Source organism: Morone saxatilis, unplaced genomic scaffold, assembly GCF_004916995.1.
Source record: "Morone saxatilis isolate NCDOM2014 unplaced genomic scaffold, NCSU_SB_2.0 Contig10, whole genome shotgun sequence".
Lineage (NCBI taxonomy): Eukaryota > Metazoa > Chordata > Actinopteri > Moronidae > Morone > Morone saxatilis.
This window is the reverse complement of record NW_023339652.1, coordinates 3,929,472-3,952,034: the sequence shown is the minus strand read 5'-3', so window position 1 is coordinate 3,952,034 and position 22,563 is coordinate 3,929,472. Positions and strand designations below refer to the sequence as shown.

General features: G+C 39.7%; 1 protein-coding gene across 1 annotated transcript in view; it reads right to left on the bottom strand.

The window, feature by feature from the left end:
• LOC118341182 (ankyrin repeat and BTB/POZ domain-containing protein BTBD11-A) overlaps positions 1-22,563 on the bottom strand; it is a 181,719-nt gene that overhangs the window by 35,822 nt on the left and 123,334 nt on the right. The window contains exon 2 of the mRNA XM_035679384.1: positions 13,989-14,138. Coding sequence (XP_035535277.1) covers positions 13,989-14,138 — 150 coding nt within the window. The remainder of the gene's footprint in view (positions 1-13,988; positions 14,139-22,563) is intronic.

Genomic DNA, 22,563 nt, shown 5'->3' with positions numbered 1-22,563 from the left:
ACATTGTTTTGTACCGTCCATAACAATTGTTTGTTTAAACATCACACACATATACATACTAACTTTAGGCCTTTAGGATGTTAAACCAGTCATATTTTAAAGGACGAGTGTGTGGGATTTAGTGACATCTAGCAGTGAAGTTGCAGACTGCAACCAACTGAAACTGCTCACCTTGACCAAGCCTGTAAGAGCCTCTACAGTGGCCACGAAAAATGCAAAAGGCTCTATCTGAAGCCAGTGTTTGCTTTTTGCCATTCTGGGCTACTGTAGAAACATGACAATTCAACATGGCAAACTCTGTAGAGAAGGACCCGCTCTCTCTGCAGATTAAAACGGCTCATTCTAAGTTAACAAAAACACAACAATTCTTATTTTTAAGTCTTTATACACTAATAAAAACATACCTATGAATATTATATTATATTTCTGCCAATACATCCTCCTAAGCGTTACACTGGACCTTCCTTTAAGATGAATTAAGATTCAGTCATGTATTTAAACTAATAGCACACACGCTTGACCAGATGTGATTTAAGTGTAACTAAATAATAGCAAGCAAACAAGCCTGTAATTCAAGCAGACAAAGTGAGGCCAGCCAACTTCTCATCAAATGTGACCCGAGATTATCATGGCGAGACAACTGTTGTGTTCTCTAATAGAGGACTGAGATGGAAGATTCCTCTGCTGTCCTCTGACACACTGTCATGGCCTATAGCTCCCCAGGGGCCCAACTGAGGACATTTAATCATCACTTGGTAATACGACCGACTCAGAGCTCTGCCTTTGGGCCACATTAGCAATTCCATGGCAACTATTAATCACAGTCAATTACAGGACATGTCATCATCAACACAGAACTAGCAGATACTTTTACTGGCGCTGCTCAAGCGGAAATTAATCACCAGTGGACACATTTAATATGGGACACATGAAGCAAGGCCAATGATAACCGTCTGTGTTTGAATAAGCAGGGGATCCGTCGACAGATACAGTAGCTGCTTTTAAGACTCTCAGCTTGGTGGTTTTATAATCCAAAGTCACACTTTTATTGTAACCTGGCGAGGATGCAATCAGAGGCTGATTGACCATCTGGAGCACTGTGAGTTTACCCACTGGGCCAGTCGACTTGTGAGCTGGCGAGGGGCCAAACAGGAATGAAACAAAAGGGTAAAAATATGTCCGAATGTGTTTTTTCTAGCCCTTTCTACTGGGAAACAGGCTCCATGGAGAGACGGCTACTCACAAGGGAATCCATCTTCTATTCTATCTTTTTATACACTGAACCTGTAGCAATGTGACACTGTTTGTGTTCTGAATAAATCTCAGCAACATGGAAAAACAGCAGGATACCATCTGCAAAGGTGGGGCTGAAAAAAAACAACCCTATTCAAATAAAGTACCTAGCAAGAAATTCCAGACAGTGATTCATTCATTGTGAAGCACCAGATATCAGTACGGCACTAGACATGTTCCAGCCATCTCACCGCGTTGAACTGCTGCTGAAAATATCATACAATGTCCACATGCTTTGCTAACATGAATAGCCAATGCAGTAAGTATGAAAATAACAAAATTATTTATAGAGAATATGATGGCCCACCAGAAAATGCTGAAAATATTATCCATAAACTTTTATCCTGTTACCATTTGAGGTCAAAACACCTTACATACATACCTTACAAAATGAAAGCTCCAATAATCAATAATTTTACTGAATCTGATGACTATCTAATGTGAAAGGGATTGCTTATAGTGACACTCTAGAGAGAGCTAGTATGAATATCTGCATCTCTGCAGCTCTACAGGGCTTTTCAAAGGCATAGTAGGCAACTGTTTTCAATTTAAAAAAAGCTATGATACATCAACTGTATATGACCTGCCAGAATAAAGACAAAGTTAGCAACAAAGTTAGCAATTTGCTAGTGAAATGGAGCATTTAGCAGCTAAAGACGTTGATTTTAGTTGGTGGAGATCAAACCAGAGACGTCTGCTGGATGTGTAAACAGGCAACTTTTTTTGCTAACATGTTAGCAATAACAACTTTATAAGTTGGTATTCCTAGTATTCCTACATATGTGTAATGAAATGTCTGGATGGTAGAGGACGTACTGAAAAGTTAGGGTGCAAAAAATAAGTTGAAATAGAATCTGCTTTGCAATTTAGCGTCTCACTGTATCACTCACTGTACCTTGGTGTATGTCTGTCAGCTTGCTTTGCAGTTCTGCTGCCCCCTAGTGGCCAAAAATCAATAAATACAGCTTTAAATGTTTCCTTAAAGTTTACGTGTCACGCAGCTACTGTAAGTTTATTGATCAAACGAATTAAAACAGTTTCTAAACAGCCACTACATCACTACAATACTGTAACTCTGGTGGCAGGCACTTAAAAAGAAGCACTTGAAGGCAGCAGCAGCATCTGTTCTACCCCAGGATCCCTCCACAGTGGGGTACAGAATAATTCACTGAAATATTTAGTTGTGAATTACAAATGATCGTCCCATGTCTAAAAATATTTCATTCATTTTAAAGAGTTTAGATCTAGCGGGCTGGATCTCTATTTTCTTCAGGGTCAACTAGTCCAGGGTCGTTTGTTAACCTCCAGTCCTCCCAGGAGGCCATTTTGACCGGAGCGAAGGTCACATGACGCAAGATGCTGCAAAATATTATGAAATCCCTGTTTCCCTGGAAAGTCAAGCTTTCATCACTGCTTTGTTTCTGTACTGTATCTGCTGCAGAACCCATCATGATTCCTACTTTCTGGCCATTATGGCGTCCCACAGAATCCCCTGTCTGCTGCAGCTGTCCACTCTTGGACTGATGACTGTGAGCAAAAGTAATAAAACAACACCAGAAAATCCCAGTGCAAAAACCCCCAAAAAAGCTGTGATGGGTCATTTGTAAAAGTCCCAGGGATTCCAAGAATAAGTCTGCTCATCAACAACTATTATGAAACTGGGGGAAATAATATGAGAACCTTCTCGATAATGACTCTCGGTTTTCGAACCGTAGCTTCATTTTGTCTCATCATCTTAGTTTTTCCAGATATTGTGGAAATGGAGCAGGAGATTACACAAACCATCTCTCTCTTTCCATTGTCTTCATCTTTCCTGCAACTCACAGGAGGGGACTTCTAAATGGATGCCACTTTATTCTGTCTAATGGCTCTTTTAGGGACTTTAATGGGTCTTCTGTGAAGATCAGAAGCTCTACTGCAGACTGCAGCAGTGTATAATAAATAACTTTTCTATGTGTGGTCTTGATTATCCACTATATCAAATGTGCCTAAGTAGTACTGCACCACTCATATTTCAGCTATGGGCTTATTTTTGTTCCCTTTTCTTAGATATACTTCACAATTACAGTACAGCCAGAAATTACTAGTCCCGCTGTTAGTTAAAAAACAGCAACAGATCAAATCAAAAGTATATTTTGTACAGACAAATCCTTGAATGCCCTACATGGCAGCATCAGCTCATATAATGTAGATAGCCGTGTGTTGGCAAAGTAAATACACATTGATAACAACAAAATACAACATTACAGTAGACTGTACATTCAACAAGAGTCAGCCATGCCACTGGCTGTGAGGCTCTGCTTAGGCACAGAGGTGCTTTGAGCTAAATGCTAATGTCACCATGCTAATGACAATGCTAATTTTGCTGCTATCTACCACCTTAGCACGCTAACATTACAGTACAGTTGAAGCTAATGGGATTATCCTTGGTTGCGCAGGTAAATCTAGACAAACCAACCAAACTGAAGTTAAAGTTTTGACCTAATGGTGGTGCTAGATAAAAGGTCAGCAGATAACAAAAGTTATTAGAATTCATCCAGAAGGGAACATGAATATCTGTACCAAATAACATGGGAATCCATCCAATAGTTTGTTGTAAATGTGAGAAATAATGGTGACGCTAAAGTTAAAGTCAGGGGATCAGCAACCATGGATATCTGTACCAATCTAGTGCCCCCAGCATGGCTTAAAATGATTAAAATAATGATAAAAGAACAATCCCTTGTGCATTATATCCACTGTAACCTACAGTATTTAAACTTTATTGGTAAGGTAATTAACAGTAAAGATTAAATATTTGCAGCACCAAGCATAAAGACAGATGAGAGACGAGAGAATGGAGCTCTGGCAAGAAAAAGAAAAGTAATATTTATTAATTTCTCAACTAGAGTATTTTTCAATATAATTTATTATTCTAACTCTTTCTACCAAGACAAATCTTCTAGAAAGTCTTTTTTTAAATTCAAAAGAAATCTGATACCCTAGTCATGGCTGGTCAAAACACTCAAAATAATATCCGGTAGAGAAGCCATAAACAAAAGATCTTTTGTAGCCACAAGTCAAGTACAAGAGGAATGAGTCCAGTTTTTAACTATAAAATAAAAACCTTCTCATACAGTACATACTGCATAAGTACTCATTCAAGCTGCCCAGTAACTCAAAAACCTACAGCAATCTTAATCATAGCTCATTAAAGTCTTACAATAACCTTGTAATAATGCTCCACTGCGTAAGAACTTGGCTAAGTAAAAAAAGCTATAATTAAAGAAGATTGGAGTGCCCTCACACTCTAAATGAATGATGAGTCAATGATAAACTGGCTATGTATGAAGCCAGAGAATAAACACGCCTCTTGATGACAGAGGTTTAGTCTAAGTATCAATAGCTATTAGGCCCTTTTGTGAAGTCCCCTTTCATCAAAGCGCTTCTGCAACCATTTGCTGGTATTTGTCTCCAAACAGCTGCCCTGTCTTTTCTTTTCTTTGTTTTGTTGCTGGAAACAGTTGAGGTGAGAACTAAGAGCAGCCTGTTCAATTCACCGCCTTATTACCCCAAAACTTCCATTAGCCTTCTGGGCTCCGTCCAAAACACTCAATTAGTGAGTGTGCATTATCTCTCAGCAGCACTGCTGTAAAGGCAGAGTCTATGGTGTAATGTCCGTCTTATTGCAGAAGGACTTCAGTGTAAAGTGGATGTTAAACACGGATAACTTCAGCTTTTCCCCCCAGCCACTAAAGTCACTAGTATTCAAAGAGCTTAGAGAGGCAGGCTCGAGTATCCTCAGCTCTCATATGTCAGGCTGATGGGTAATAATTATTAATGAAGAACATCTGCCTGTGGGTGTTGTACCTCTCCGAAGAGGTGTCGCAGTCACGTGCTCGCAAACGCCTCGTCTGAAATGCAATGCATTCAATAGACATTAATTAGAATCCAACACTTGGACTTTGCGACAACATAGCAACGACATGATCAAATGTCCACATTGACAGGAGACATAAACGGAGCCCGCTGACCTTATACATGATCGGAAAACAAAGTAATCCCTGCTTAATCTTTAATAACAGCAAGTTGGTTGGTTATTAAATTCGAGAGTCCTCAGTCAGTGTTTGTGTCCTTGTGGAACAAACCTCCCAAGAACATGACAAGAAGAAGCATCTTACAGTCTCAAATTGCTCCTGTTTTTGATGGAGTATAATCTATGTTGTTGTATAATATATTTTCTAGCCATTTTGGGTCTGCAAAGTTTGTTTGGGCGTGATGGGTCATTCTTTAAGTGAATCGCTGGCTCTCCTTCATTTTTTCCCATTCGCTGCTGCCGGCCAAGTCGCCATATGATGCATGTTAAGTTGGCAAGTAAACCGCTGAGATTTTTATCCGCCTGTCCAACCTTGCTCTTCCTTTGTGTTTTGTGTTTGTACATTAGCCTTTAGAAATTATGTCAATGGCTTATGGAGGATAAAAGAACACCCAGTAATGCTCTTGAAGACCCGAGGTGAATAACAAGTCTAAGAATGCAATGTTGATACCGGATGCCTTAGTCATGCAGGAAGCAAACAGAGCAGCATATTTACAGCTGTAGATGGACTCTATGCTTGGTGTTTCAGTTTTAATTCTTAAAGCTACAGTAATGTTATGGGTGGTGTGATTGCAAATAAAGTTAATGCAAAGACACAAGTGGATATTAACAGTCATGAGTATCCAGAGAGGATTTGGCTTATCCCAAGGCTTTATGAACGTCCAGAGACAAAAGGACAGCTAACAGCTAACTAACTGATATGAGCTTTAGCTAATGCCTGTTAAGTTTAGCTGGGTGGATAAACAAGGACTGAAAAAACACTTCAGCTGTCAAATTCACACATTTTAAGCAAGTTGAAAATAAACATACGTGTCCAGAACTGTCCAAATGTTTACCTTCTTAGCATGTTAGCATGCTATCATTTGTCAACAGGCACTGAGGGATGGCAGTCGACCAATTAACCGACAGCGCCGAATCCTAGCAATGTCTTGTGGATAATTTATACATTTCCTTAAAATGATATTTTCTATCATGTATGTCTACATCATTTTATCTACAAATGATCGAAGCAATGCATACTGGGAAGTAAGCATCAGCCTTTAAAATGTTAATCTGCCTTTTGTTTTTGAATTATTTTATTTTCAAGTAATACTGCATGTAATTGTTGTTCTAATGAGATTTAAATGAATATAGTTCATTTTCAAGTCCATTGAAAGTAGTTGTCAATACATTGTTATAAGTAGTTGAATTATAGTCTTGAAAATGGTCGTTAAAACTTCAGCTTTGTACATAAAAGTCTAAAACCTAGAGGTATTTTGACCTTCAATTTAGGTTTTAGCCATTACATGTCACAGATACAAGAATGCAAACTGAGAAAGACCCTCAGTATTATAGAAAACATGGTTTTATATGTTCCTTTTGAAAAATACTCAAGTTATTCGTCAAGCAGCGTTTCAATCGATAATCTAATCTTTGCACCACTGAGCTGCTATGAGCGAGTGGGATCCTGTGGCAGGTATCGGGGGACATTAAACCATTATACAATAATGAATCCAGCCTCACGTAATTACTGCAGCATGCAGCAACAGCCTACAAGATTTTCCAGCATGTGTCTTTTGTGCGAGATGAAGAGGTGTGCGTGGTGTGTGTCTGGAGGATTGTGAGGAGGGTTGTTTGTGTCAGCATATCCCCGCTGTCCTCCTAAAGGTGCTGGGAGACAGATAAGGAAAATGGCCGCACCCTGTTCCAGTGACTGAATTAGCCAGCCTGATCTTTAAAGCCAAGTCAACAATTTTTTATTCTTTTTTTTTTGTTTTTTGAAACCACGGCGTCTCTAAGGTGGACAGACATGAGGGAGTGAATGGCACTGCAGACCTCTGAGAGGACAGAGAAAGTGAAGCGAAGAGGACAAAATGACAGCAGGAACCTTTCCCAGCATAACCAGAGTCCATTAGAGAGACACTGAAAAGAACATGAGGGCGTTATCATCAGCAGCTTAAGTGGTCAAATGAGTAAAATAGGCTTATTAGTTACAGAATGCTACCATACAGCACAAACTGCATCACACTGTTTACTGACTGGATGTTGTTTTTCTTGAGCTTTTATCAACTTAAGAGAAAATACGCCTGACTGACGCATTTTTTCCTTTTTTTTCTCCTTTTCTATCACCTGTGCCAAGAAGTGGGTCAGACTGTATGAGATTAGGAAGGATGATGCATGGTGAAGCAGGAGAAGTATTTTAACTCTAATATAATGAAAAATGAGAATAGCATGGATGGTCTCAAGATGAAATGTAACACCTCCTTGTGAATCTCATCGGCTGGCGTGAGTGCGAAGCTAACCCATTATCTCATATTCACATAGGCAGTGGGAAGGTAGTCTGAGTCACAGCTTTAAAAAGGGGTGAAATTAATGAAATTTTGCTCAAATATAGGTTGTTGAAAGAACATGAAGGGTATGCTTTTTAATACTACTTCATCATGAGATTGATGTTTGTTTATGGATGGACATTTGAAGCAGATGCTCGTGTGCACCCCGGCCAAAATCACAGTTAGACAGGTATTCAATAAGCAATCACTTCCTGGAAAAAGAGAAATAACATCCCATTGCTGTGCAACTTTCTGTACCCTTTCAAACCAGCGCACATCTTTTGCAGCTTTGGATGGAGAGAGGGATTCCTCAATTTGTGAAACCCACTCAGCCCTGAAGAAGAAGCACTCTTCCTCTCTGCCTATGCACAGTAGAATACACAATGACTCATTTCTCAAGCTGGTTATTGTCAGCCGGGAAAATACACAGCCTGAATGCTTAAAGGACACGACCTGTGATAAACATCACCGTATCATCATGAAACTCAAAACTTTAAAATGACAACTAAATAATACGTTTCTGAATCGAACCAATGCGAGGATGCGTTCAATTATTGGTCCGACAGTTGGTATGTGATTTTATGAAAAGCTTAAGAAGCAGAATCCTCTGTGGTAGAGGCACACCCAGCTTCAGGAATGGAGGGCCCCATTGTTAGAGGCCTGCACTGTATTACATTACAGTGTTTATTTGCCCAGTGGCTGCTCTCTGACCCACAGGGCAGCCGCTGTGCTGACAGATGAACGGCCTTTCTCTGTCACACCTGGTCACAATATGTCAGTTTAGCGCCTACAGATCCTATACGCCACAGATAACCACGGCACTTGAAGGAAAGCAGAGAAAGAAAGTTATCCCTAATGGCAGAGTGTCATGACAAATGAGGAAAAGGGGCAAACACCCTGAGCGTCAACTGCTCAAATCTGCCATCGGCGATCTGCTCTCCTCGCTCGGACAAAGACGTGAAATACGAGCGCATTAGATGAGCAGCAAGATAATGGTGACCTTAGAAACAAAAAACCTATTTTTCCACCTCAAGAGAATAAAATTATGGATATAGTGATGAATGTTGCTCTTTAACAGTCTCTTCTATTATCCATTAATTACCAAACAAGTCGGGTGTGAAATTGCCCTCACAACTGGCTCTGTGTGGCCGCTTCACTTTCAAGCGATCTTGTTTATTGTTCAGATATTGAGCTAATAGCTCAAAATTGATTCCAATTTAAACGTGCTGATACCAAGTAGGTTTTAAATGCTTTATGTGGGGATGCACCGTCTGACCGTGAAACACCTGCTTCCTGTCATTGATTTGTTCCAGATCTCTGCTGTGATACTAGAGGTGGTGGGTGTAGTATTTATATATTAACCCATCATTACTACATTATTTCTCATCAGTGTAATTATCGTAAATCAACCAGGCTACCGCTGAGATGACTGGCAGCCTCTATCAGCCTCTTCTCTGCATTATACATTGAATGCCACAGGCACTATGTTCACACACACTGAGGAAATCTGCTTATTCTCATACTGTATTTTGGCAGTAACTTGATTTCAGGAAACAGGAAACTTGGCGTCCTTGGATTCTGCAGAAATTCTCCTGGATTTATAACACAAAACTGTTCTGGTCGTTTCCTTTTCGGCACTAAAACCAAGAAGAGCCAGAGCAATTACGTAAAAATGTCTCTGTATTACGCTGCATCTTCATGCCAGGGTGCCCTCACAAATACTGTAAAATTAGTATCAGATTGACTTGAATGCTTTTAATGTGAAGCAGCGGTAGCAGGAAATGTAAGTGCGAATTAGCAGTAGCTAAATACAGCTCTGACACAGCGTGAAAACAGAGTGAACAGTAAACAGTGTGGCTGATATCAAGGAGATCAAATTCGTCTGTGTGAAGGCAATATGAATCCAGCATGGAAATAGCAGAGTCCGCCCCTAATTATAAAAATGACTTTAATTAATGCCGGATTTACCTCAGTTACGGGACCATGGTCATAACTTCCTAACACAGTTTTACAGTTTCAGTTTTCACACTAAAATCCCTCTATCCAACATCCTCTTGCTGTCCAGCTGCCAGAGTCCAGAGGAGAGAAGATAGCGACTGATAGAAATGTTCAATTATTAATTATTACAATGGACTTATAACGTTAAGCTTCATGAGCTTGCAGATTTTCTTTGCCCCAGGTTTTGCCTCTCAGGAAGCTTACAGCCTACTGCCCTGACCTCTGATTGGTGGAGGCTGTACGCAGCCAGAAATAAAGATAACAAGTACTTCTCGAGCCTGAAAACAAAAATGTTCATATAAATTAAAATGTAATAATGTATATTTTATTTACAGTAAATATTGAAAAAAAAATGAACAAGAAAGTACTGTTTTTTTCAGTGAACATTCAAATACAATATTTATCTATAATTAAGTATCAGGTTTCTAAAATTGTAAAAATAAATGTGAGAGAGAAATGTAGAGTTAGTGCATTAATAATATATCAATATGCATAACATCTATTCATAAATATTTATCAGACTATCATCAATTTGGAAAGCATTACAACCAATTTCAGAATAATATACTATTTGCTAGCTTTTCTATAAATATTTAAACACAGAGAAAAAAGGCTGCCGGTTTTATTATTGCATGTCAAGAAGTTCATGTTATAAAAAGCAATGTTAAATTTAGTGATGGTAAAATTGTCCAAATGAGGAAAAAAAAGAAGAAAACAATCTGCAACTTTTGAGTACAAATTGAGAATCTCATTAAGTTGAAAAGAAAAGCAGAGCTGGTGGCGAACGTACACGTCATTGATACTGATGTCCCCATGAAATCCCTGGGTAATTGCAGCCTAATGCACACTTGTAAATGTCTACTCAAAAGAGCAAAATCACTACAGTGCATTAGCAGATCACTGAAAGTTTCCTCGATCTTTGGAGCCAGAAAATGTTCACATTCTAGTCTCTCGCAGTCTCAGGGAATAAGCTGCAAAATCACCTAGAATTTTCAGTAATCAGTCCACTTCCTTTCTGTGACGGCTTCAGTTCAGCCTGTACTTTATTAATCTTCTGTTATTCTGTTCTATTAATGACTTGATCTTGTTATTCGTCTTGCTCTCTTGTTGTTTTAAAGTAAACTGTTAACAGGGCGGTTGCTGTGAAGGAGCATAAATAAATCCTGCATAAATAAAGGTTGAACATAAACAATTTTAAATCCAACAAAAGGCACATAGTCACTTTTATCTTCTCCCATTTTTTAGCAATCTTCTCTAAAAGCAATATTCTTTCTTTAATCCCTTCTGAAGACACTATTATTTGAAAAGCAGCTCAAAAACAAGTAGTTTCACTTTAAGACAAGACAAAATAATTTCCTAAGCTTTTAGCAAACATAACTCAAACAGGAGTAAATACAGCCTTTGTTGGGAACTATTTTAAGCTGTGGATTAATACACATTTGTTCCTCTAATGAGTGTTTCCGGTGTATGTGGCTTGCTGATGTGTTTTTAATAGTTATTGGACAGCAATGCAGCTCTATGGAGAGAATCTAAATACAGTACTTCCTGGTGGGATCAATTCTTTCATTTTAAGACTTTTAGTATTTTCGTTTAAACGCATGCATAAATCAGAGAGGCTGATTACAGACAAGCTGCACTTTGGATGACGGATGAACTGCTTTGGCAGGTAGTTGCACCTGTTTTTTAAAAACAAACTAAAATCTGTGGGCGAAAAAAAGTGTCTGAAATTAGATGCAAAAGTTTCTAGCAGAGGCAGATGGTAGAACATGCTAAAATCAGCACTCTTAATGCAATCATCATACACTTGATAAGCAGATTCACACTCATGTTATGCAGTGATTTGCACACTGTAGATCAATCTGTTCACATAACACAACATGAGGAGGAAATCATGCTACAGAATCCTCTGAAATCCGCTAAATGACTGCGAGCAGTTGGCAGCAACTGTTTTACGAGCCACATGTCAACCTCTGGCAGCGTTCGACTGGCCGACCCTGGAGGTGAGGAAGCCCAGCTGAGGCAGCGCGGCGGAGGGAGTCAAACACACGGTGCATTAAACAGGAATCAAACAGCAGCCTGTGCTGCTTTTTCTGCCTTCTGATTCAAGTGCATGACATTCTGTTAACGCATGCTAATGAAGCTTTCAAAGTGTGAGCGGTTATCACTGCGTCTACCTGTCCCATCCCATATATATTATATCCTTTACCATACCAAACAGCAGACATGCTAAGTTTACACCTGGCTGGTAAACATAGTGAAGCATTTAGTTGCTTAGGAGCCAGATATTTCCTTCAGGAGTTGTTGGAGACCAAACCAGAGCTAAAAGAGAGTGAATATACCCTCAAGTGGGCAAAAGATCAGTGATGGTTTAAAGAGGATATCTGCTTTCTACACCTCCAAAAGTGTTTATCCAAGAATTTTCCAGTGATTACCTATTGTTTGTGGAGTACCGTTAAAGTCTCGAGTTAATGGTTCTTGCCATGTCGTTTTTTTTGCTCATTGGCTGCACAGTTTTGACTCGTCCGTAGCAGGAAACAATAGCGGTTCTCGTATTGCAGATAAACGGTACACCAAAATATGTTTCTAAAACATTTTTAAGTGAAAAATAGGCAACAGTATCTTGATTCGTATTTGATCAGCACAGTCAGTTTCTTCTTCAGTCTTCAGTTTCAGGCGATTATACACTAATGAAAACATACTTATGAATATTATCTTCCATTTCTGCCAATAAATTCTCCTACATGTTAGACTGAACCTGAAGCATTAACTGTGAGTCTGCGAGATGATAAGGACAGCATGTTTCACAATGATTACAGGCTGAATCACCACTGTGACACAGCAACTGCTGATGGTATTTACAAGGAAAGACTACCAGTTCTTACATTAATCGATGATGCATAGTGAATTGCTGGTGCATAATGTGCTGTGGGGTCGAAAACAAATATTCATCCAGGACAAATGGCACGGACACAACACACACACACACACACACACACACACAGCAGATGTCTGGGGGGGACTGGATGAGCTAATATCTGACTGCAGAGAGGATGAGGACAGGGGTGGAGGCATGGAGTGGGGGAGTGTCAGAGTTAAAGGTGGAGGCCTTTCTTTCAAGTTGAGGTTAAAAGCCCCGGAGGCGGTGACCTTGGATTTAAAGGTCCCCCCGGGCGGGACTCATAAACAGGTGTTAGAACAGCTGTAATAGAACAGTTCCTGGCTGCAGCGTGTCAGTGGGTGAGGGGGAGAGATGGATGAGGAGAAAGGGTAGGGGACAGTGGAAGAGCAGTGGGTCGACCACCATGACAGCCCACAGGGACAGGGAGTGTGCATTCCTTCACACTAATGGGGCCATTTGGCAAATAGTTATGGAAATAAGTCCTTGAGCAGATCGGTTTTAATGTGCATAACAATCACTGCTGCATTTATAATGTGCTGTTAGCTGAACTTAATACATACTGGTGTTCATCAAACGGTGGCGTCTGAGAGCTAATAACTTAAGTTGCAAATAGTTAAGGTCAATTTTTAATATCTTTAAATTTTACTATTTTAATGAGGTTTAATAGGACTCACGAGAATTTATGGAATTCAATCTTCAGCAGGGTAGAAAATGTTCAAAAACAGCATTTAAATAGCTCATTATGGTTCATCTAAACTCTAGAGTCCAAAAACATATTATTAATAAAATTGTGCTAAGCTAGTACCCGTGTTAGCAGTACTGAGGGAGGAAAGTTAGATCTCAGGTTTTAGGCTGCAATTAATGACAGTGTCTGATATTTGATATCCATTTCCAGGTGATCACATGTGCGCTGTTAGATATTGAATCAATATTTTTTATTTGAATAAAATGCAAATTGACATGCAAGTCTCTGATGTCCACATAGGGGTGTGTTAAACTAAAAAACTAAAAAGGCTCCAGTGAAATCAGAAGTACTAATAAAACTTCTTCTCTAAAGTATGAAAGTAAAAAAGTACTCTGCCTAGGTTCTTTGTTTCTTTGAAGGACATTTCTACTGGCTATTTCTGTAGAAAGCTAACTAAAACATCTTTTAAGTAGTTCCCTGCGTTTTCCTCATGTTTCGGCCATGTCTGAACAGAGACAGGGGTCTTTCCCCAGTATACAACTACCTGTCATCATGTGACCAGTTTTCATTCTTGATTTCAAACCTACTAAGTTAACCTGGGGAAACCTGAAAACTTACTTTTGGTTCATTGTATGCCTAAAAAGTGATTAATTGAAATGTTTGTGTTAGTCTGGTTGTTTAAAATCCTCACATTGTGCATTATAAAACTTCTGATCAAAGTGTACTCACTCAGTTCTGCGATGCTGCCCACCCGGGTTGCGAGCAGCGACTGTTCCAGCGTGCGAAGCTCGGCCTGGGTGTATGCCTGACACTCACTGCCCCTCCCTGAGCGCTGCTGGTCCCGGTGCAGGTTCAAACTCTCCGGCAGGCTCAGCACACCTGCAGACAGCATGCAGAGCAGGAGCAAAAGGTCAAAAACAGGACTGATTTATGTGTGAAAATTACCAAAAGTTTTCATCAACTTCTCACTTTTTGCTGATTTCAAATATCAATCTGTGAAATAACAGGGGAATGCAAATTGTAAAAAAAAAAGTTGGGGGAAAAAGCAAACAAATCAGCACTTTCTGTTAAATATTCAAAGTAGAGTAGAATCTGGATGAAAAAACACACATTCATTTCACATGCAGCAGCTAGAGAGCAAACATTTGTTTAAATGATTAAACATGGAGACAAAGTCGCAGGTTAATAGCAGACTGTACTGTACATTTTAACTTTTTTTGGTGAAAACATCACATCTGGTATCATGAATATAAACTCACACTCAACGTTTTAATGAATGGGATGATGATTTATTTAGTTTCCGGTGATCGAGTGGCACATCTTTTACTCAAAGGTTTCTTTTTAGAATTAAAATGACGTGACTCCAAGTGCAGAATCGCTTCTCATCTTTTGAAATAAATTGTCTCTATTGTGAATTGTGTTCCCTCTCGTAGTCTGATAGCACTCTCCGTTTGGCTTTGCGCCCGACTTTTAGTTCATAGCTTGAACTCTAATTGGGCCTATTAGGCTGCGAACCACATTTGTTCTTTCAAAGCTGTAAATTCAAAGCATGACCTTGAAACCTATGTGTTGGGATGTGTATTTTCCTTCTGCATCTTCTTGTGATATCAGGTGTGTTCTGTGTGTGTGTTTCTTTTTTTTTACAAACAAGGTGCCGCAGATAATGTTGGCTTGAGAGGATTTATCCATTTAGGTGCTGTTACTGCATCCAGGCTTTGTTTAGCTGGGGAGAATGGCTTGTGACAGATGGGATATTGAGTTTTTTTGCTACAGGAGAATGGAAAGCAACACCCTGCAGAGTGCTAATCCTAATGACACGGCGCAGGGGAATACGCCGTTTCTCAGCAAACTGTAATTACAAACATGGAGGAACTTAGTCAATTTGTCTGTGCGTGATGCCAGCACATAGGACAAAAGACCCACGCAAGCGGACACAGTGCAGCAGCCTCCTGAGTCTTATTCTGGAGGAGTTTTCCCTCCATGGAAAAGGGAGGCTCCAGATTCCTCCCACCCTGTCCTCTTCCCACAGTGTCCAACCCAAGAATTCCAGTATTCCCCAGTCATTGTCCCGCTCCCTCTTCTTCCCACAGCCTTTCCGGGGAGGTCAGCTTTATTTGGAGCATCCAGGAAAATGATTATAACAGCTTTTTTTCCCCTTCCTATTACTGTATAACCACTGACCACTATTGATGAAACAGTTGGTATTAGGGTGTGCCTCAAATTCCTCAAGTGAAATTTTAAAACAAAAACGGATGTTTTCGTTCAGCAGTATTGTAGCCTTTCTCCAAAGAGAAGAAAGAGTCCCCCCTGCAAGCAATGATTCTGTGATTTGCAGGAAGGTTAAAACCGACATTTTAGACATTTAATGACATGACAAGACATGTAACAGAGACATCTTTTGACATCATTTCAAATCACCAAATCACTGAATACTGTGTTTCTACATTGAAGATATTTTGCCAGTAAGGTGGTTATACAGAGATTTTGGATTAGGTTTATAGCCAGAGATATACTTGCAGTTTAACCATGAGTTTGTGTCATGTTAATTTCTGAGGACAAACACAACCAACCATCCAAATGGATGAAGGGTGCACAAGTATGTAGTCAAAAGCAAGTATATCTCCTGCCTTTAGTTACAAATTGGTTTAAGTTGGTTAAGTTGTCAGGTGTTAAGCGGTCAGAGTGCTGCAAACAACGTTGTTGACAGTCAGGGCTTTATAGAAGAGAAATAAAGAGTGCCACCAAGGATGTCAGACATTTTAAACTTCCATCACAATAAATAAAGTATTTTTTATTTATTTTTAGGTTTGAAGATAAAAAAAAAGTCTTCATAGTCAATCGATGATCAAACTAGGATCACGATAAGGTATGAAAACTTTATTTATTTCGTGTTGTCCCAACTTCCAGAAAATGTGATTCATATACTCTATTCCTCCTCTTGCTTGGGACCCACTACCACCCACTAAATGACCCATGTTGGTCCCTGGACCCCTGTTTGAAAACCACTGCTCTAACCCATTAAATGATAGTATAAATTATTCACTTATCTACTTATTCACACATAGATCTGTCTCAAATTCTGCGTAAAATTTGGAAATAAATCAATGTCTCTCAAAAGCAGATGTTTCCACATAACTCTCCCTGTCTGCACCCCTGTGCCTCTAGTTTATGTGTGTCTGTGTTTGCTAACCACAGACCAGTTTCCTTGGGGAAATCCTGACCATCGAGGCGGTGTCGCGTCAAACAATTATTGTAACTTTCCGAAACAGATCACTTCATTGCACTGATTGGCCAGGTGAACTGAGGTGAGAAAGAAGGCTTTAAGGCTGTCTTTATTTAATTTTTCGCCCACTGCTTTCATCGCCTTTGTAACAACCAATCCCATGAAGGCCTGCGAGGAGAGACAGAGACAAAACACAGATTTCTTGAAGAGAGATCAGCAGAGCGGAGGACAGCCAAACGCTTTTGCCTTGAGGCACATTGTACAAACTAGTTAGTTTAAAGCATACTGGACGTTAACTATATGTTAAGTGATATCACTTCACTTAAAGGACCACTGTGTAACATTTAAGAGGATCTATTGGCAGAAATGGGATGTAATATTCATAAATATATTGTGATGTGTGTATAATCACCTCCAGAAAGGGCCTTTACTGTTATCCTACACGCTTGGAAAGAGAGGGGTGAGTGGAGTAGGTGTTGCAATCTACAACATCACTGCTAGATGCCCCTGAATCCTACACACTGGTCCTTTAACCCTGCATTAACAGATTTATGGACAGTGGAAACAAGCTTTAAACACTAATCTGTCATTTTAGCACCCTTTAAGATGATGTAGTGAACTTATTAGCAAACAGCAGGTTACTGACATATCCAGCAGAGCAGCATTTGCATTCTTTTGAAGTTGTGTTTCTGGACCACTGATAAATGTAAGAAATAACTGCTGATAAATGTTCACCAGTTAGTCTCTAATTTGTCTGTCTGCCTTTTGGAGCTGGGCAGGTAGCGTAAAGTGGGTTTTCAGGGGGTTTTCCACTGAAAACATCTGCCTGCTGCATCTAGAAACAATGCTAATGCGAAAAGCTTAAGCCATAAAACTAAAACAATGTTTAAAAGATGCTAAAAGACTGAGGAGATAATTCTCTGTGGGTTTGTCACATCCATGTAGCCATTTAAAGTCACTGATAATGTAAAAAAAAATAAACTATAGCAGCTTTAAGTTTACATGTATGTATCTAACAGTGATGAGGTCGAGATCTATCACATGAATATGAGTAAAGATATGATTCACTCAGCTTATATAGCTAAACTGGGACTAATACATGTTTTTCTGAACAAAAGGTCAGGGATCAAGAGGGACTCAGGCTGAAAAAAAAAAACGTCAGTGAAACTGCAAAGTAAACAACATATCAGTGCTCTTCTGCAATATGCTCTGTGCTGCAGATGCCTAAGGGGAACCAAAGCCCCCCCCCCCAAAAAAGTAAAAAATTAAGTTAAAATCCTGAAAGAAGACTTCAGAATGACTGATGGCAAATGGAAAAGCAAGAATTGCTCAAAACTCGGCTAAAAAGGAAGCTGTCAGTCGCTCTCCATCTCCTGTCCCAGAGTGAAGTACAGAAATCTCTTCAACATCCTCTAATCACCAAAACCATATTGCCATTCACGGCTTCCTCTGCTGGAGAGTTGTTGTTGGTTTTTTTTTGGAGGGGGGGCGGGGGTGCAGGTTTGAATAATTCACAATGCCATTATCAAGCCCTCCGATCTTCACCGTCGCCCAAACTTCATCTCCCCCAACTTTTTTCTTTTTTCCCCACTGCCCTAACTATTCTTTTAATATAATCCTGGAGTGTCAGGGAGGCCTTTGCTGAATTATTCATCCAGTCAGATCAAGACATATAAACAAGTCTGCAGCTCTCTCTTTCCTCCCCACCTCCCACCTCCTCTACATGTTATCTCTCACTAACACTTGGCTTCTCTGGATTAGAAAAAAAAATAAAGTATTTGGTCCTAGGTGCTGTTTGTGTAATAAACATCAGAGGTGAGAAAGAAGTCAGTCTGGCCCCGTGGAGACTAGGAAATAAAAAGGGAAGAGGTGGGAATGGAGGAAAGAGGGGATGCTGACACAAACGTCTGATTAAAAAATGACAAGCAACATGAGACCGAGGCGTTACAGGCGTGTTTTATAACCTCATATTTCTGTGTCACTTCAACCACATCTTTCTGTGACCTCCGAGGCAATTGGATGAGGTAAGCGGTATATATACACCGTATGTATACTTGAAAAACAGCCTAATCCCAGATAAACAGATACGACTGGCATTTTCTATTCTAGGGCTCCCTTCATATCTGTTGCTGTCGGGGCAGATGAAGATGCAGACTGGGTCACGGGGACAAGACTATTCTTTAAAAGCTCCAAGCGGTGAACCGAACTCCCCTGAGTCATCTCCGCAGAAATACTGCTGCTCATGCAAGCTGTCATAAATAGAGAATATTGAGCTGTACAGGCATGTGCACACAACAGCTGCCTGCAGGAGAATAGATCTTTTTTGAGAAAAAGGTTAAATTTTGCAGAGAGGAAGAGACATAAAGCAAAAAAAATAAATCACATGGCCTAGAACAAAGCAATTTATTTAACTTTCACAGCTTGAAACTGTGAAACAAAACTGATACTCGTTGATATGATTCGGCTTTAAAGCGTAAAGATGCTGCCGCGTTAATGAAGCAACTTCTCGACCAGATTTTTGATGTTTACATGAGTCTGATGAGCTGAAAATGGTCAGAGACGAGGCAACACAATTAACAGACAGCACGGGGTTCAGCTCAGTTCACGGTTCACGGCCCAAGAAAAGTATCTCGAGTTTCTGTTAAGTTTTGAAATTAGTCTAAGACTCTCAACACGCAGATTAATTTGCCTGACCAGCTGTGAACATGCTGAGGTTTTGGGGAACAAACAGCTGGAGAGTCGCTATAGTAGCTTATTAGCGGCATTGTTTTATGTTATCCTCCTCTGTTTGAGTCTAAACTTCTCTACAAAAGAGGAATTATTAGCAAACAGTTATGAGACAAGAGATGGAACAAATACATCTTTTGGATAAACTGTCCGGTTAACAACAGAGCTAAGCTAATGTGCTTCCTAACTGAACATTAGCACTTTATTTACCCTCTCTAACAGCTCTTATCTGAATTAAATGATGCATAATCCTGAGAATAAAATGCCAGAGGGGAATAAACAGCCCAGTACCAACTAGCCATGCATGTAGTCACTCTGTCAACAAGTTTCTAGAACAAAATGGTTCACAAAGACGATTGTATTAATGGTCTAACTGAAAAAAAAAAAGACTCTCAATGCTGTCCTGCTCGTACTTTGCACTGTTTCTTGGGATGCTGGGAGCTAATTTGGGAAACCCTCTCATATGCATGTGTTAAATATAAAAGTACGGCTTAGCTTAGCATAAAAACTAGTAGCAGCTAGCCTGACTCAGTACCTCTAGCTCACTAATTAAGACATTATATCTTGTTTGTTTAATCTCGAGCTTTAGAGGTGCTTACTGGTGTCTTTTTTTTCAAGCTAGCTGTTTAGCACTGCTGTCAGTCTTAATGCTAAGCTAAGCTAAGCGAATCATCATCTCCTGGCTAAAGCTTCACATTTAAAGGGACAGATACGGGACTGTCTGGTATCAATCTTCTCACCTCACTCTCTGCACGACCGCAAATAACCTTCCAAAATGTTGAACTGTTAGCAGCTAATAAAACCAAAAAGAGTGTAAAAATGTTAATTATATGTAGGGTATGAGCACTGATGATGTGATGTTGTTGCCCTATTCAACAAAGCAGAAATCTCAAAACAGACGGCCTGTGAGGTGTGTCCAGTGGAGCAAAGGCTGCAAACCATCTAAGAAATCATTACGCAGTGTTTACTGAACTTTGATGGAGATGAATGTAAGCATGACCTACCGGATTCATCCTTTCTATCAATACAGCTTAAAAAGCTGACAACCTTGTATCTTCAGAGTATCAACTTTCTAGGAACTCAAGAAAGCCTTAGCCTCGTAATGGAAAACTATCCAGAGTGTTTTTTTGTAAAAGCATGAGATCCTGCAGCTTCACAGGCCCTAACAGCATGACAGGACTTAAAGTATGTGTTTATGTGTTTACCAGATCCACCACATCCACAGAGGGATCTGAAGTCCAAGAGACACCGAAGATATTTTTATTCTTTACTTCAGAAGCAGTTTCAGAGGCGAGAGTACAATGTGTTTGTTTGTTTTTGTGGCTTTGTGGAAGAACATTACTGATTTAATGGCACACCTTGACATTTTGGATTTGAGTTATTTTTCTACACCGGACACATGTTCCCAAAACCAAGAGGTGACCAACAAACTTCTATATTTGTGCATTCCTCAAGAAAAACAAATTGTCTTGTTATCCTTGTTAGGTTTTCTCACCTAGGCTAGAGGCAATGCGTCATACCTCCCTGCACCTCTGCTTTACTGAAGTGTTTACATGTTCTTCCACCATAAAACTAGATCATCATTGATTCATCTGTCAATTATTTTATCCATTAATCGTTTTCAAACTGTCCGACAACAGTGAAAAAGAATTATTAATGTCCTAAAAGCCAAAGTGACGGCTTAAAATTTGTCTGGCCAACATTTCAAAAAGAAAAGAAGGGAATCCTCATAATTGAGAAGCTGGAACCAGTGAATGTTTTGTCAATTTTGCTTTAAGAAATTGTCACCGATTAATTTTCTGTCAATCAACTGCTTGACAAATCGCTTCAGCTCTCCATATGGCTCTTCACTGTTAACTATGTGGCTTTACACGCATTGACAAATGTGACACAAGCAAGTGTGTGTGTAATTAACAGCTCATCATACAGATTTTCCTGTCTCTTGCCTGAGAAAAGCACCATTTAAAAAATGTCTTTTCAGAAGAGAAATGGGAGACTGGATTGTCTGGGCTGTTTGAGATCAAGCTCAGGGGCATAATGGGGTTCGTGATCAATGCCATCTCTTTACATGTCACACGACAGCCAATCCCTTCTGAATGACTCCACCACTCAGGAGCAAAGAAAGCTCAATGCCTTAATGCCCGACCTTTTGAACGGCCTCCTCGAGTGAATTCGAAACAAAAACACTTTTAAGAAAATGATCAATAAGAGTAAAAATGATGACTGGATGACATTTTGATTTGCAATAAGCCACATGCACCGAGCCTCTGCTACTGTCAATGACAACTGAAGGTCAATTAGGTCACTGACTGTGAAGCCACCAAACCATCATGTGCAGGTATTGCAGCCCCGACCGCATGGCCTCAGCTCCCCCTTTTTTTTCTTTTTTTTTTCTGCAGGAATGTCCAATCGATTTTCTGTGGCGAGAAAGTGGCGCTCTCCCTCTAGTCGGTGAGAAAACTCTACTGGAATATTAACAGGTAGTTGCCATGGCAACAGGCGACTGCTGCCTAACAGTGTAGTGATTGCCCGAGCTGGAAAAAGCAGCTTTTTTATTTATTTTTTCATTTACTGTAAGGAAAGCACATAGACAAGAAAAACTCTCGCAACCCCCTCCCCTCCCCCCGGAGCCACGTCCACATGGATGACCAACCATGTAGTAAAAAAAAGCATCTCATCACAGGGACGGGGGGGATGATTCAGTTGGGTAATTGCCGCATCTAGTATACCAGAGAGACATTTATTCTCTCATCAATAATGAATGAATGTACTCAGGGCTCAGACCACATTAGCAGTGAAATGGCCAAAATGATTAAACGGCAGACCCAACTGGCTAACTGCAAATGTCAAGGCGTGGATCCATGACCCGGCTGTTGGTGGAAGCCCCCAGCAGCGGACGAAGGAGCAAGGGTAGTGGACACCAAACAAAAAAAGATTCAAGACATAGTCCCGCAGTGCAGTGGTTCCTGACCTCTTTTCTATCTTTTAGTAAACTGACAGCGTGACATATTTTATAATATATCCAAATGCAAATAGTAAAAATAAAAAATGTTGTTTAGGGAACTTTTTATACAATTTACTGTCTGTATTATGTATGTGTGATAATTTTTAACAATCATACAGACTATTCTGATTATGTACAGAGTATTCTCTTTTTAATTTAAATAATTAATTTAAAAACATAAAAGACTGTCAAAGTACTACAAAATATCAGATGAGGTTTTTGAAATTTAATTTAAAATATGTTTTGCATTTCCATATTTTTGTTTTTATATCTTCTACGTCAGTTATGAGCTACAAAAGTGATGGCAATATAGTAAGCGGAAGTAAAAATTAATGGTTTGAAGAACAGTG